The 16920-nt window shown below is 38.0% G+C and overlaps 1 protein-coding gene across 2 annotated transcripts in view; it reads right to left on the reverse strand.

The window, feature by feature from the left end:
* tpcn1 (two pore segment channel 1) overlaps window positions 1–16920 on the reverse strand; it is a 63771-nt gene that overhangs the window by 31135 nt on the left and 15716 nt on the right. For both annotated transcript variants that reach the window (XM_028824018.2, XM_051921035.1), the window contains exons 3-11: window positions 14757–14933; window positions 11561–11674; window positions 7476–7606; window positions 7303–7391; window positions 7156–7190; window positions 6130–6188; window positions 4314–4413; window positions 2445–2561; window positions 1275–1399 (exon numbers count right to left, since the gene is read on the reverse strand). In XM_028824018.2, the coding sequence (XP_028679851.1) occupies window positions 1275–1399; window positions 2445–2561; window positions 4314–4413; window positions 6130–6188; window positions 7156–7190; window positions 7303–7391; window positions 7476–7606; window positions 11561–11674; window positions 14757–14933 (947 nt within the window). The remainder of the gene's footprint in view (window positions 1–1274; window positions 1400–2444; window positions 2562–4313; window positions 4414–6129; window positions 6189–7155; window positions 7191–7302; window positions 7392–7475; window positions 7607–11560; window positions 11675–14756; window positions 14934–16920) is intronic.

Consider the following 16920-nt stretch of genomic DNA (forward strand, 5'->3'; position numbering starts at 1 on the left):
AGGTTAGTTGTATTGGCGATCCTAAATTGACCCTAGTGTGTGCTTGGTGTGTGTGTGCCCCGCGGTGGGCTGGCACCATACCCGGGATTTGTTCCTGCCTTGCGTCCTGTGTTGGTTGGGATTGGCTCCCGCAGACCCCCGTGACCCTGTGTTAGGATAAAGCGGGTTGGAAAATGACTGACTATAGTACTTGTGACGAAAGAACGAACATTAAGGCTTTGCAGATTTAACTTTACTGGATGTACATATTTAAATGCATTTATTTTGGGTTACTTTATTCAAAAGCAATTTATAAATCATCAGTACTTAGATAACTGGGCCACTGGCAGGTGATGAGAGCTGCACGCAGAATCAGTGATGGGGATTAAATCAATAACTTCATGGTTCAGAGTCCCAATCATCAATTACTAGGGGCCATAACACCTGCTCTCTTTTCAGGTGTGGGTGTGCCAATGTATACATCAGCAGGTTTGGCTCCTACTTTATGTCCAATACTAATTTTCTCAACACTTTTGTTTGGTGACACAGTGCTGGAAATTGCTGCCTCAAACTTCCAGGAGCCCGCCTTGAGTTTCTCAACCTGGTTGCAGTCTATGCAGAGTCTTCCTAAGTGCAAGTGGGTTTTTCTCCCTGGATACTCTTGTTTCTTTCCTTAACACGATTATGTGCACATTAGTGTTATGGTAAAATTAAACTGAGAAAATTAAGGTATAAATGAGTGAAGGTATCGAAGTGAGTGTGTGTGTGCCCAATGTCATTTATAATACTTTCATGAAGGATTCTTCCAAGCCTTCTATAATCTTCTATAATCTTGTAAATGGCTAACTAAGCAGGTTCAGAATTTGGAAGGATGAATGAATGCAATTTTTATATCCTTGGGCCTGAAACGCTGGCATTGCTATGCACCACAACAAATACTGCAGTATTAGTTTCCAAGGGAAGTGAATTTAAATTGTACTTCCTCAAAGAGTTCAAAGCAACAAGCATAAACATTTAAAGCCACTGTGAATTTTAAGATTGCAAGAATTTGCACCCAGTACTTAAAATTAGTGAGATTAACTGTGTTTCTCAAACAACTACATAAACAGCAACAGACTAAATGATGTCATCTAAAAGTAAGTCAATAAGCAGATAGAAATTCCTCAAAAATTACATGATCAGTGAAGTATAATTTTTGCAATACTAAAAAAAGAGACAATAGCCATTTGAATCAATTAATCTGACCTGAAAGTTATAATTTTTTTAGATAAACTGAATACTTTTGAGTTGGTTACCTTAGGACTTGAGACCCGGACTGGTTTAATGCCTTAAAGGTAAGGTAACGGTCTCTGGCACTCATTCGTGGCTGATAATACCTCATCAGCCCATCAAACTGCTTGAAGCAAACCCCATTGGGCCTCTAAAAACAAAAATAATGTTCACACACTTGTTAATATGCTAACAAACCTATTTAAAGAAGTGTTCAAAATCATTATGAGCCCATAAAATACTCAAATTAAAACACAAACTACCATCAATGTGTATACATAACATCCTTTTGACAAAGGAATGTGGTAGCTCAATGTTTTCACATTTGTGGCATATGTTTATTACACCTTTTGTTGTTGTTTATGGCCTGATTTACACCTTTGGGTATGCAGAGATGCATTATTTCCTTATCTCACAGAAGTGATTATGAGCTGGAAACAGAGACCAGAGATTTGTTTACAGGTAAAGCGCAGCTTGAAAGAAAAACACCTAACCTACAGGAAAACATTTTAGAGATGCCATAATGTTGTGGGACTGCTTTGCTGCTCTGGTACTGGAAGCCTTAAATGTATTATGGGAAGCAATCCCCCAAATCCATTCATCTTCATTTTAAAATGTAAGATCAGGCCAGGTATATTTTTAAATAAAAAAAAAAAAAATGCTTCATTTTAGAACATAATTTCACAATGGCAGTGTATATACCAATTTGAAAAATTCCAAACGTATCGTTTAAGAGTGAGACGCTTATCAGAACAACATTGTTCATATGGTTTTCACAACAGCAATTTATTTTTGTTAAGAGTCCGTCATTTTTGAAGATATCCGACATCCTTAACCACCTCATTCCTTATATTATTTTCAAAATACTAAATATGGTAGGCATATCTACAAATAATAGTGACCACTCTAAATCGAGTTTCATTTACCTAAGACTAGGAAAGAGAGACACTACTTATTTTAATTGAACAGTGCGCCACTTTGTTGGACAGTTTTATCATGCATATGAAGCTTAGCGTATTTTGCATTGACTCATCCAGAAAGCATGTGGTACTCTAATACTACTAAAAACATACCGATTTATTATACTGTTGTTTATTAAAACTTAAACACTCTTGTATTTTTTTTTATCTCCCCCGCCCCCCTTCCATTCCCGTGATCATCCACTAGCTCAAATTTAATTTGTTTTCCTGTCTCACCTGTTTGCTAACAAGAAGCTGAAAGGCATGCTCAACTGCTGATCGCTTGTGTAACAGCAAGGACTTAAATTTCATCTTCTCCACATCGTTAAAGGTGTCAAAAACTACAGCCAGAAGCTAAATGAAGAAAGCAAGAGTAGTAAATAAACTGTAAAGAGAGTAATGCATAAAACAGAAACAAACAAAACCTAGCTAAACAGAACAAATGAGAACAATATGTTTAATTCAACAAAAGAACAGGACTATGTAATAACTGCAATAAAAGCATTTTCTAACACAAACATCTATTACTAGATACTCAATGACAGGACACTAGTAGATCCAAATGTCAATTTCAAAAGCTTGTTGAAAATGTTAAACGTTTTCAGATTTCTTGGTCTGGGTCAACATCTAGTGAATACCTATAATAATATACCTATCTAATAACTAGTAGACTAATGTAGCCACTTTCTGAAGCATGTTGGATACTTTACTATTCTCAACTCAGTAAAAGCTTTTACTAAAAATAAAAAACCTAAGACAACATCAGACTATTAGTAGTAGTAGTACTGTGACCAACTACCTTCATGTTAGCTTATTCATGTATCCATTTTCTTATTCTGTTAAATCGGCTCAAATCCCTGCACCCTATTTTGCATTATGTCTTTCTTCTAAATATTCATGAAATTATTTATATTTGATTATGACTGTTAACACACAGTTTTTAAGAACATAAACAGACCTGATTATAAATGGTCATCCTATAACTTACGGATACAGTAACATGGCCCAGTTGTGATTTGGCTATCAATTTGTCCCCAAATTGAATTGGGTTCAAAAAGCTGCATGTGGATCCTCTTCTATGTCAATTCCTACTTGACTCCCCAATTGGTGGTAGAGTTGTTCTCTGAAGGGCTCATCCCATTTCATACTTGACTGGGATTAGATTCAGAGACTGGGAAGAATATAAGTAAGTGCTGCTTTACTGTAACCATTTTACTCGCCTGGTGGCATGACACTTTGTCATATTGAAAATGTCCATTAGCAGAAAGTACGCAGCTGCCAAGAACAGATGGATCTGATTAGCAATGATGTTCAGATACCCTCCTTCATTCAAACATTGCATTACGAGTACTCACAATGCATTTTTACAGCACCACTGCTGATATCTGGTATGATGGATTCATGCAAATATGGTGCTTTAACCATATGCTGGTTCTCCCGTCATTATGAATCAGTAGGAACCATAATTAAACAAACTACTTTTATCTTCAGTCATCTGGTTTTGGTTACTTTGCCTTTCTCTGTCACACCTCACCATTTTCCATGGTCAGGAGTGGAATTCAGAAGGGCTACATTCTTCTGTACCATAAAATCTGACTTATTTAATTTATTTGGTGCATTATTAGAGGACTTGGCTGTTTTATGACTGACTGGTGCTTCTTGGTTCTTTAGTACAAGTTTCCCCACCTTTTTTTTTTATTTATTATTGGTCTGCTGCTGCTCATATGATCACTATTATTATGTGAATGTTTTTGTTTTACTTAGGACAGCTCACTCTTAACACTCCAGTTACTGTACCATGTACAAAAACCCACACTGGGTTACTTTTCCTAATGCAATACCATGCAACATTCAAGGCCAACTAAATCTTTTAGTCTTGCCAATTCGTTCTCTGAATTGCTCTCATACACCTGCTTTAAACAGCAGTGTCAGGACATATTTCACTGCTACTGAGTAAGCAGTCAGTTATGTAAAAAGAGCAGATGGACGTAATAAATTGGCTACTTAATGTATTTACTGGATTCCCGTTACTTTATGGCACAGTGTTCTAATCAAAAAGCAGAGAGTAATAACTGCACAGTTTGAGCGCAAACATCTGTTACTTACCAAGTTCATAATGAAATACAGCTCGATGGAGAGGTACACAATAAAGAATACACAAGACCAAGGGCTTCTTGAATAGGCTGGCATCATGACATCTGGAAAGCTGCAAGATTAACACACATGAAAGTAAAACTATAATCACTTCAATTTCAAAAAATAAATAAGACTCTTCAAGGAAAACAGTATTCTCAATGTGCTTCAAGCACAAAGATCTAGTTTGGATTTTTATCACTATTTGCTTTTCAGATGAAACAGCACCAGCTTTCTATGTAATGAATAAAAATGTAAATTGAATTTGTTACTTGATGTCATACCACTTCAGTGTCATTCATATGAAATCTGGGTACATATTAACATAGGTACTTTAGAAACATTTGCATTTTTATCCCATTTAGGGTTATGTAAAGAAGTTTTAAGAGTGAGTATGGGTTATTTGCATGAGCCTAAACTGATTTCTGCCTTTCATTCAGTTCTACCAATACAGCTCCTGGACCCCCAGGAATGTACAACTTAAGTCACAAAATGAATGGAAGTAAACATAGATATGCAGGAGTAAAAACATAAAAACACAAACACCACCTTACATTCAACCAAGAAAACAAGCAATTATCGCTGCCATTTAGTAACCAACAGCAACTATTGCATTTTTATTTTTATGATGTTCACCTTTCCGCCATTCAACCAAACTGTATTACCGACACTGCTCTGTCTCTAAAATGTTAATTATACTTTTTTCAAATGATTAAAAACATTCAGAGAAACAAATACACTCTACAGTTAAAGGTTTGTGGACACCTAACCATCGCACCTATATGAGACTGGTGGACATCCCATTCCAAAACCATGCGCATTAATGTAGAGTTGGCCCTCCCTTTGCAACTATAACAGACACCTCCCTGCTTTCCACAAGAGTTTGTAGTGTGTGTTTGGTGATTTTGGGAAAAAAAGGCCTTCCCTGAGCTGTTGCCACAAAGTTGGAAGGGCACAATTTTCCAAAATGTCTCCATTATGCTTTAGCATTAAAAGCCCTTCACTGGATCCAAGGGGCATAACCCTAAACCCTGAAAAACGGCCCCAGACAGCACTGCATAGTCCAGAAGGTAATGCTTTCCTTGTACACACCAAACCAGGATTCATCCATCACACTGACAGATAGTGAAGCATGACTTATCACTGCACATCACCACTACTCCAATGTCCAATAATATCATGCTCTACACTAGTCAACCTGAACCTTGGCACTGTGCAATGTGAACTTAAGCCTGGTCTACTGCTGCTCGGCAAAGGAAACCCATTTCATGATGCTCCCGATGCACAGTTCTTATGCTGATGTTGCTTCCAGAGGTACTTTCAAATTCTGTTGTGAATGGTGCAGAGAATAGGTAATTTGCACATGTTTCAACACTCAGCTGTCCTGCCCTGTGAGTCTGTGTGGTCTACCACTTTGTGGAGGAGCGGTTGTTGCTCCTCGGTGCTTTCATTTTACAATAATCACACAGAAATTGTATGGACTGACTTGTGGCTTTCTATAACTGTCACTCAGCTTTTTAGTACGACCCATTCTACTGTCAATGCTTATCAATGGAGATGACCATGTGCTTGATTTTATGCACCTGGTAACATGACACAACAGAACTAAGTATTTTGGAGAGCTGTTCACATACTTTTGGCAATATGGTGCAATTCTAATATTTGTAACACTCATTTTCAAATATATTACACTTAACTACACTGGAGTTAGACCACCAGCACATGAAACTGGCCTGCATTGCTTTGTCACTCAAGAACAAATTATACATTTACAGTAGACATCACTTACTTGGCGGTGGTCAACAGGACAAACAAACTAACAATGCTGTTTTCCAGACTGTTGAAATACTGGAAAGGAAAAAAAAAAATCTTCAATAGAGAGAATAAAAACAGAACATGTACTACAAAGCATGCCTTCAGAAACTGCTGAAAATTGTGAGTACAATCTGAACCAGTTAGGATCTTGCTGTCACTGAATGGTCATTGAGGATAAATGGTCAGGCCTTCCACTTCTCACACAAATTGCAGATTCAAAGTTTACTCGCCGTCTTACTATACAGTATATGAGACTGAGAAAGTCTATTCTTTCTCAGCAATTACATGATGGTTCAGTAGGTGTTAAAGACTATTTAAAAGAATTTACCATTTATAACTTTATACAGATATTAAACATCATTTTGTATGTGAAGTTAGAAATCTATAGATAAGAAACTGACTGAATTAGAAAGGATGAGGTTAATAAAAAATAAAGATAATCTGTTCTTAATGTTTATACACAAAGAACAGAGAATTCACTGAATGTCCAAAACTGTGGTGAGAATACTTAAAAGTTTCAGCATGAAGACGGATGAGTGAAGTTTACACAAAATACGGTTCTGCTGTTCCATATTGTTAAGGTAATAAGGAATCTTAAATGATTGATTGGTACAGGATTTTTTAATTCAATGGTAGGCCCCTGTTACATCTGATATCTTATTTTAATAAACAAAACTCCCACCTGAATTTGCTTATAAATATTGTTTTTTCATCTTTTCACTGCAATATACTAAAACAAAATCCTAGCTGCTGTACTTTAAGGAAGATATATTTTAAGTTAATGGATAGTTCATTGTTCAATTATTTGTGTTGGGACTTGATTAGAAAATGAAGAGCTCTTAATAATGGAAGCTGATGGGGCTGGTGTACTTTTACAGATTAACAACATGTTAAAAAACATATCTTGATGTTTTTCTACAGTTTGAACGTATGACAGATTTATTTAACATAAACAATGCAAACTTGCAATAAATAGCTTTAAGACTTCAGATTTACTTACTGGGTCCAAGGGATTCTGAGAGAACAGATAAAAGCCTGAAAGCAGAATGTTAAATAGATAATGAAATACAGTATAAACACATGCGCAAAAGGACAAAAGAAAGAACGGTGCAGTTTCTAAAAAACAAAGAATAAGTCTATGACTTACCTAAAATGGAGAATATAACCATGAAAAATAGTAAGAGCAGCAGAATGTCAATGAAAGGAGGAAGGGACTGGAAAATCTGGCGTAGGTTTCTGCGTTAAATGGAAAAAAAGAAAAAAAACTTTTACTTTAATTTTTTTGGCATATTAAACATGACGCAAGATGGGTTACAGTACCTGCGGACAGCTCCACAGTATCTGCAGTCCACCAGAAAAATTGGCCGGAGAGCTCTGGTCACTCGCATGTGGGAGGTCTGCCTCACCAGCACCACGACTGCTTCCACAAACTGCAACAGCAGGACACAAGTCTAGGAAAAGAGGAAAACTGTGAGTCCACGACTTGACTGGAGAGTGTGGGAAAGAGAATAATAATAGCTTTCAATGAGGACAAGCGTGCATCTTGGATGCCAAAGCACTGGATTGTCAAGTGCCACCGTGTCGCCATTAGTGACTTAGTGTATGACTGCATGGTCTGCTTCACTTGCCAGTTTACACTTTAAAAAAATGAATTATTACTGTGCCCAACCGGAAAAGCTGGCTCCATGAATGGACAAGGTTCAGTGCTGAGAACTTCATTATGTAAAGGTTGCTACAGTGCTGCCTCAAAGCCTCCATAGGAATGAAATAACCACACCACCACAAATCACTCGCAACACAAATAGCAAGTTCATACTTAGTGTGGCAGACGACCAGGGACCTTGCCCCACCGGGACGCCTGGATCACGGAAGGACTGGGAAAGGGGCAATATCTCCCCTGGGCGCAAGAGGGCAACCCCCCTGATTTCCATCAAAGGCCATGGATACAAAGCTGGGAAGCTCAACCCTGTGGGGGTCTGTGGCCCAACCAAGGGGCTGCCTGGATGGTTCCTGAGCCCTGGAGGACACACCAGGAAGTGCTGCCGCTCCAGGAACTGTGTACGCCAGGAGTGCTTCCAGGTGTTCGGTGATGGTCTTCCGCCACACCAGGAAGTGCTGCCGGGAAGACCATCACCGAACACTTGGAGCACATCCGGGGCATGATAAAATGGGCCGCCTCACTCCCTTCGAGGAGCCGGAGTCAGGAGGAGGAAGACAGAGCTTGCGACAGAGGAGTGGAGGCGGCCGAAGAGAGAAAAAGACTGAGGAGTAGTGTGTGAGTGGGTGGAACCAACTGTACATAATTTGTAAATAAACAGCGTGTGTTTTGGACATTGGTGTTGTGTGTCTGTGGCTGGGCTAGCTATTATATTAGCTAATATTAAAGAATGTTTGGGCTTATACATCCAAAGTCATCCTCAGTCAGGAGACCCAAGATAAAAATTGGCACAGATGAACACAGACATTAGCAGTAAGCTGAGGAGCTCTTGCTGCTTTAGTAAGGAGCACTGGGACCTTGCACCTTTTCTGTCCTCGTTTAAATAGCAGGCAAAAGAAATTTCAACTGCCTCTCAAAATGTTGAGTGCCTTTACATAAAACTGCCACACCCTACCTTCTCACTTTATTTTGTAAAAATCTAATTAGGTTTCAATACAGTGTCCAACACGAGAACTGCAAAGAAACATGGCATCTCAGTTCTTCTGGTGTCCAAAATTCTAAAAATTCAAAAGTAGACTTTTTGTGGTACTAATTAGAGCTAGGGTTATCTCAGGGAGTTTAGATCCTGCATGTTTGTTTGACTTTAAGTACTGTACGAGTTAACGTTTGCCTTTGGTTTTTCGATGAGATGGAGCTTTTGATATTGACCCCTGTATGATTCTGATTCCGAGTTTGTCTCTTTCTTCTCCTGCTGCTACTCTAAGCTATCTTTCCTTGCAAAACATTGACTTTACAATTTTATGTAATGGATACTAATCAATCCACGTGACTTCTGAACACAATTATTCCAGTAGAATGTCACAGAGAACTACAGCATCAGACATAAATCAGACGTCAACTGCTCAATCCAATTATCTTGTGCTTCCGGACACTCGTTTATATTTAACCAGTCAGGCTTAAAATTAACCTCTGAAATTATAAAGCAGTGACCGAATGTACAAAACCACAAAACTGCACATTTGTTAATTATGATCAAAAAAAAAATCTGTTTACCTTGGAAATTTAAATGCTGACAGATCATCCTTTCATGCTTCAAAGATTTTGCAAATATTTTCATAAATGAAAAAGGAAAGGGAAGGGTTTTGTTTTTCTTTTCTTTCAACAGGAGACGTTGTGTGCCTTTAAATAAATAACCTGCTTCATTATATCCGACGGGAACTTTAAAGCCGATCTGCAGACGTTAAATGGCTGTCCAAGGAAGGACAACTTTGATCTACTGTACTACCCGGTACAGCAAAAACCTGAGCAAATCAGCTTCATTGTGTACATTTATTGGTTTATAGGGATGCTACAGTCAGGTGTACAGTTTTACCTACAACCACAAATGAGATACCAATATGTTGGAGGTCATGTTCACAACTGGAGCACTTGGAGAAAAACAGCTTTGCAGACATTGAAGGCTGAAGTCAAACTCACAACTAGATATCTGGGACTGGAGCAGCTCCACAGTATCACACTATCCATATTCAAGGACATATGCAAGGAAACGTAAAAAAAAATATGTAACTGATTCCTCTGGCAAATTTAATATTAAAGAATGGGCCTCTTGTATTTGTAGAAGTGTCCAGCCATCTCCAAAGATGAAATGGGGAGAAGGCTAGCATATTGGAGCCATTCAAATTAAAGGCATTACGAAGCCCATTGCACAACACTTCACATGCCGTGATCGTAGCCACACTGATCTCTCTGTTTGTGTTCTTTCACAGGGCTTCAAAGACACTTTTCAGAGAACAATAGAAGAGGCTAAGCTATTTCTCAGCCTGGAATCACACATTTCTCCAGTTCTCAACAACCAACAAACTTTTTAATCTCTCCGTCATCTTCTCCAAGGGCAGCGTTTTCACACCTACTCTCACCTTTTCACTTTTCACCTGCCCTGGCTTTGTTCTTTTCAGTTACACACCCTGATGAAGGTTATACAACCCAACCTATATATCTGTGTTGTTAACCTTCTTTATTTTTTTAGCACAGAAATAACCTTTAAAGCTTTCATCATATTTAAAAAAAAAAAAAAAAAAAAAAAGATTACCAGTATTTGGATGAAAGAAAGGAACAATATAAAAAATTTAAAACTGGTAAATGTTGATTTTTGTTTCCAAAAGTTAAGAAAAATAAATTACATCAACTATTTCTTTGGGTAAATGATAGGGAATGTGTAATCAATCTATAAAGTTGATGATACTGAACATTTAAAATACAAAAGAAAAACAATATTATAAATGTTCTACTACAAATAAATATGTTGATTACCAAACAAAAAATGATCTTGAAAAATAAGTAATGAAAAAGTATAGACTGGGCATTCTTTGATGCACTGTGTACATAAGGAAATAAAAGCACATACTGAGGAAATCTTTACATTTATAACAAAGATGCAAATATTTGATTGCACTGGATGATGACATTTTGATGGTGACGAGTTGAGATGAGATAAGTAAGGCGTTAACATGAGAAAGACTAGAGCACAGCTATAAAGAGGAACTAATCCTGAGACAAAGTCTGCATTTTTCAACTCTAGTGTCAGTTTACTGCTTTTTAAAGAAAACAATTCAGTTTTAGTTTTATTTGTATAGTTCTCCTCAAAGAGAGGAGGTTTGGAGAATTGCTAACAGATGAAAAGAATTGTAAACTTTACATATTACTACTTACATAATGAACAAAGAGAATGTTGCAGATTAGTTTAAATACTGAGGAAAGCAATGCAATTTCAAATTGAGTGAAGTAAAACGATTCTCACAGCATATTTATTGTGTTCACTGAACAAAAAAATGCAAATTACACCTAAAGGTGTTGAATTTAACAGATAATTTGTGGCAAACAAGATGTCTGGCAGACAATGTAAATTGTGCCAGATGGGCCTTTGCCATTCCAAATTTACAGAAATGCACCAGCAGCCTGTAGCTATTACCATTCATCCATTACCAAGCAGTCTGTCTTTGTCAAGATCGTGGTGTACTGGAGCCAGTCCTACATGAGAAATTATTACTGCACTGTCTGTACTGACACAGACTTGAATCTAGATACACTGTACACTAAACACGTCGTGGCACTTTATTGGCATCACTGCTGGTAGGCTTCATGTGTTCAGATTGAAGGAATTAACGGGCACGTTCAGAAAATATGAGCTAGTTAAGAGAACCTAGAAAAACAAACAAAAAAAAACATAACCATGAGATGTTCTACTTACCTTGACCATTGTCCTCTTATGTCTAATAAAAGTTTGGAAGCCTAGCCATCTCAGCTTCATGCATAGCTCAAAAGCTACCATCACCAGAGCAAACAGCTCCAGTGTGGCGTGAATCTGAAACAGCAAAAAAACAACAAAATAAAAAAGATGCCTGTTAGATATGTTTTTCAAGATGACTGTAATTAATTGTCCCTGCCCGGGATTGGTTCCTGCCTTGTGCCCTGTGTTGGCTGGGATTGGCTCTAGCAGACCCCCGTGGCCCTGTGTTCGGATTCAGAGGGTTGGAAAATGGATGGATGGATGGAATTAATTGTTACCTTCATTATGGTTCACTATTGTTGTCTTTTTCCACCAACCTTTAATGTTAAATTTCATCAAAGCAGTTACAGTTATTTCCCTTAAGGGAAATAAACTATTCCCTAAAAGGACACTTTACATTTCTGTCTTAAAACTCAGTTCTCTGCTTTTTGGATGTGTAGTGCAAGTGGGATAAACAGCCTAAGAGGTGGTTAAACAAGCAAACTCCAAAACAAAACTGCTTTAACTACAAATCCTCCCTCTCTTCATATACCATTATGATCTAATAGGTCCAGGCAGGGTTAACTAAAACCTAATTACAAAATCAGCCATCCATGATACACCGCTTTAGTTCTGGATCGGTACTAAAATTCTGACTTTGGTATCGATACCAGTTTCCAGACTTCAGTACCAGTACAAAAACGGTTTTGAAGCAAATATCAGACGACTGCAAAAACACCTATCTTACTCCAGCCTGCCTGGTGCACTGTGCCATACTACTACATTTATTTATAGCGCACATTTTCATACAAACGATGTAGCTCAAAGTGCTTAAGATGTTTAAGAGAAAGTTACAAGGAAAAAAAACATATTAGGCAAAAATATGAATGAATAAGTAACAAAGAAAAAAAACAAATCTATACAATCTTATAAAACTTTATGACTCAGGTGCCGCCGCAAGTGGCAGCCTTTCCAGCAGCTCTGTGTACGACTTTATCTTTCTACCTTTTTATCTATTTCACTGATCACTCCTACCACTTTCTTTTATGTGGACTCGTTCCCTAGACTCTTTTTACTACTTTTGTGAATTTCCCCTTGGGATTAATAAAGTATCTATCTATAACACGGATATATAATTCGTAGAAGAGTAGTGTTGTTATATATATATATATATATATATATATATATATATATGGGAAAACAGAAAAAAAACAAACAAAACTCCAGTATACACTATGACACCATCTGCTACTTGATAGCCACGATGTTCTAATTGCATCAAAGCAATGGTGGGGCACAAAGGATTATCTAGGAGGTCCCAATCACGTCAAAGTGTGTTCTTTTGGTTCGTGAAGTCTGCGAAAGACACATTTTCCACCTTAGAAAGGTGTTGGGGATTGAAAGGAAAGCTGATGTTTACTTCTGGTTCTGAAACTCCCAAAATACTGATAAAGTTATATAATTTACATGTGTACACCGTGCAACGCTCTATTTACGGCACTATGGCCATGAGGCGTGATTCTACAATGGTGATCAGGCTTGCAGTATCCTCATTGCTGAGGACCTGAGAGGCTGGACCAGGCCAAGGAGACGCCCACGTAACACCTGGCTGTGGCAGATAGAGGGTCATTTTCCAGAGGGTGGGACTGGACCACACGTCCGCCTGGGGAGTTGCCAACCGGTATTTTGAGCTGTTTCATCTTGTGGTGGGTGCGGCAACACTCTGTACCAGTGCAGGCTCCACAACCTGTCCTGATACCATGCAACCCTACACGACTCTATGAGTATGTATAACTTGGCTTTGGCTTGATGTGGCTGCTGTGCGCACGTGTTCACCTCTACAGACACTGGTAACACATGACCACAGAACAGCCTAATGAACTAGGCATAAAATGGGGTGACAGCAAAATTAGAGTACAAGCAGGCTGAAGCAGCGTGGGTAATGGCCTATAAGACAACACGATCACAACCATTTCTGTATTATCTAATCAGCATGCACTGCCACTTTTATAATCATTTAGCAGCCTGTACTAGAAGACTGATTGGCTTTCTATAAAAATACTGAAACACAAGCTGAAATCCAATTCCTAAAATAGCATCATGCCTGTTGTTTATGCTGAAAAAAACGCTTTTGCAGATCATCTTTAATGATGAGAAGATTATCTGACATCTTGCAAATGTTTCCATATGCTGCAAACTGTGACAACCACCATCTCTGAAGCGGGTTACGTGGGGAGCAGGGGAAAAGAAATGATTCAATTATTTTTGGCCATCACTCAACCATACAAAAGGAATGAACAAATTTTCAAACTATGCAGCAACAACTTTTTTCCTTCCAAAATTGTGTGAAACTTAATGGCATTAGCCATAGACTAATCTTAGATATGAAAATTAACTGGATCATACAACACCGGTAAACTCAAAATAAGTTTAATTTATCTGCTAAATCTAATTCTAGGTCATGGGGCGTGCAACCAATCCTAGCAGCATTGGACAAACTGCAAAAAAACAAAAAAAAAACAAATAGGTCATGGATTGAAGACCAATTCATGGCAGGGTACACATCGCTTGAAAAGCCAGGAGTACCCAGTGTAAACCTGCATAGACGAAGAAAGATCATGCCAACACTACACAGAAAATAAATAACGTGATGTGGAATTCAAACAGTTTAATAGCTCCAGGAGTTTTCTGCAATACTCACTGGCTCATTAAGCTCCTACAAACGAACAACAAAACCAACTAAATATGCAATACCTGGATAAAAGTAAAATGCAATAAATCACTAAATGACAAATTAAACGATTCCCTGTGTGTCTCTTGGGCGATTCTTGCAAGCATACATAGACTGATTATAGCAAAGTAAAAGTACTGAAAAGGCTCCATCTAAAACCTGCTTGTTGAGCCAAGCAGTACTGAGAAATCGGTGTCATGGTTGAAAAATGCCTTAAGGGCAGGAAGAATAGGAAACCTCCTTCATCTCCCACCAACACACTGTGCTCTGATTTGTTCAGTATAATATAGATTAGAACAAACCGAACTAAACCGACAAAACAAAGACATCTCCAGGCAGGAGAAGCCTAATGAACAGCGTTAACCCTAACTAAGTTTAAAAGAGGAATAAAATAGAAAAGTGAAATGCTGATAACCTGTAATCGTCAGGTAGTCACGGCATACTCACATAAACATCAAGGCGCAGGGTAGGCACAGCAGGTGCCTCACACAGAGACAGCACCATGAGAAGCAACCCTGTCGTGAGCTCCATCATGTAAAATATATGATTATGAGCAAAGAGGTAAGCTGCCAGAGCTTTGGGATTCTTTGGGTGGGTGAAGAACTTATCATTGTTCTCTCCTTCCTGTAAACAAAAAAACAAACAAACATTTAAATAGCATGTTGCACAACAAAAGGCCTGCACTCAAAATGTTGCACAAACGACATCATGTTTCAGACACTAACTTGTTTCAGTGCCTTGGGAGCTTTGTGAATGAAAACCGGAACAGAGACGAAGAATCACTTTCTAGGTTTAAAAAAAAGGTGACACTCTGTTATATAACAAAATCTGGAAGTGTTCTGAATATAACATTTTACACAAATAAGAGGAGTCCATTCCATCCAGTAGGCTCATTTTGTGATCTAACAACTAAGTTGTCTTGATTTACAGCTAGCTTTGGAAAAAGGTGGAGATCAGCAGTTCATCGATTATCTCAAGTTTACCCCTCAACAGTAAAACCCAAGTCGAATTAATAACACCATATTTTTCCCCTTCTCCTAATTTGTTCCAGTATGTCAAATGTTACACAACAACGCACTGCGCAGGGTGAAGCCTGCACAGGGTGAAGTAACTTTCTTACAATATACCTGTGCATGTTTACATTCATGTAAAACACAAAACCTGGAAGAGCCTCCATCTCCATCCAACCAGAAGGACCTGAAGTTTGTTCAAAGTGACCAATGACAACACATCTCATTAAAATCTGTATTGTTGGTGCATTTTTTAAGAGTGCAATGATGGAAGATGAAACTAGCATTGGGCTAATTACGACAAGGGAAAACAAGAACTGTAGTGAAGAGGCTGTTTTAATTGGGAGTCTGTCATTCCTTACCAAAAAAAAACCTCAATTCTTTTCCAAGAGTCTTTCGTTGACAGCAATCCAACACTCTTAACTAACATGGCCTCTGTTATATTACCAAACTGACAGACACTCGCTAACACCTTACACTCCAAATCGTAACCTTAGTGTCTACTTAGAATTCCAAGAGATGTACTTAAAAGAAGTGGTGAGGCGGCCTTCTGCAGTTATGCACCTAAAATCTGGAATAGCTTGCCAATAGGAATTCAGTGGAGCACTTTAAAACACTGCTAAAACACGTTACTTTAACATGGCTTTCTCATAGCTTTATTTTAGTTTAATCCTGATGCTCTGTATATTCAATTAATTATTATTATTCATGGTGGGTCTAAAATCCGTACTAACCCCTACTTTCTCTTCTGTTCTTTTTCCAGTTTTCTGTGGTGGCGATCTGCACCACCACCACCTGATGAAAGCACTGTGATGTTCCTCCATTAACGGATTTAAGGCCAGAAGTCCTCGTCCATGAGAACTCTGAATACAATGAGGACTGATTGAGGTCATTGATGTGAGGTAGAATGCCTAGAGGGGACTGGGTAGTCTCATGGCCTGGACCCCCTGCAGATTTTATTTTATTCTCCAGCCGTCTGGAGTTTTTTTTTTGTCTTTTCTGTCCTCCCTGGCCATCGGACCTTACTTTTATGTAATGTTAGTTAGTGTTCCCTAATTTTAATTCTCATTTATTTTGTCTTTTTTCTCTTTCTTCATCATGTAAAGCACTTTGAGATACACTATTTGTATGAAAATGTGCTCTAGAAATAAATGTTGTTGTTTGTTCCAGGTACGCATTTCATAGAAACTAGTAATTGGGTGATATATTCAAAGATTGGAAGGTTAAGGTGAGGATAACTTGATGAGCTGGATGCATGAATTTTGAAGATATTTGGATGAAGTCATCAACAATGTGATATAATTATCATGAAATAATTTTTTTTTATAATTATAAGCAATGACAATATATCTCAAATACTCTGAAAATATTTGATCAGAACCTTCATAAGTCATTAGATTTTGAACTCAAAAGCAACAGGTAGGATCTAACCCTTAATGGTACACCAAACCATGCTGAACTTGCGTAGGCAGACAAAGTCTTAATGGAGTTACAGGCTACAGCAACGCTACTGCGTTATCATTTAAAAATGGCGTTTTTTTAAACTAAAACTGTCTCTGTGCACACTTGTGTTGTTTTCACAAATGCCCACAGTAAAACAA

The sequence above is a fragment of the Erpetoichthys calabaricus genome, chromosome 18 (genome assembly GCF_900747795.2).
Source record: "Erpetoichthys calabaricus chromosome 18, fErpCal1.3, whole genome shotgun sequence".
NCBI lineage: Eukaryota > Metazoa > Chordata > Cladistia > Polypteriformes > Polypteridae > Erpetoichthys > Erpetoichthys calabaricus.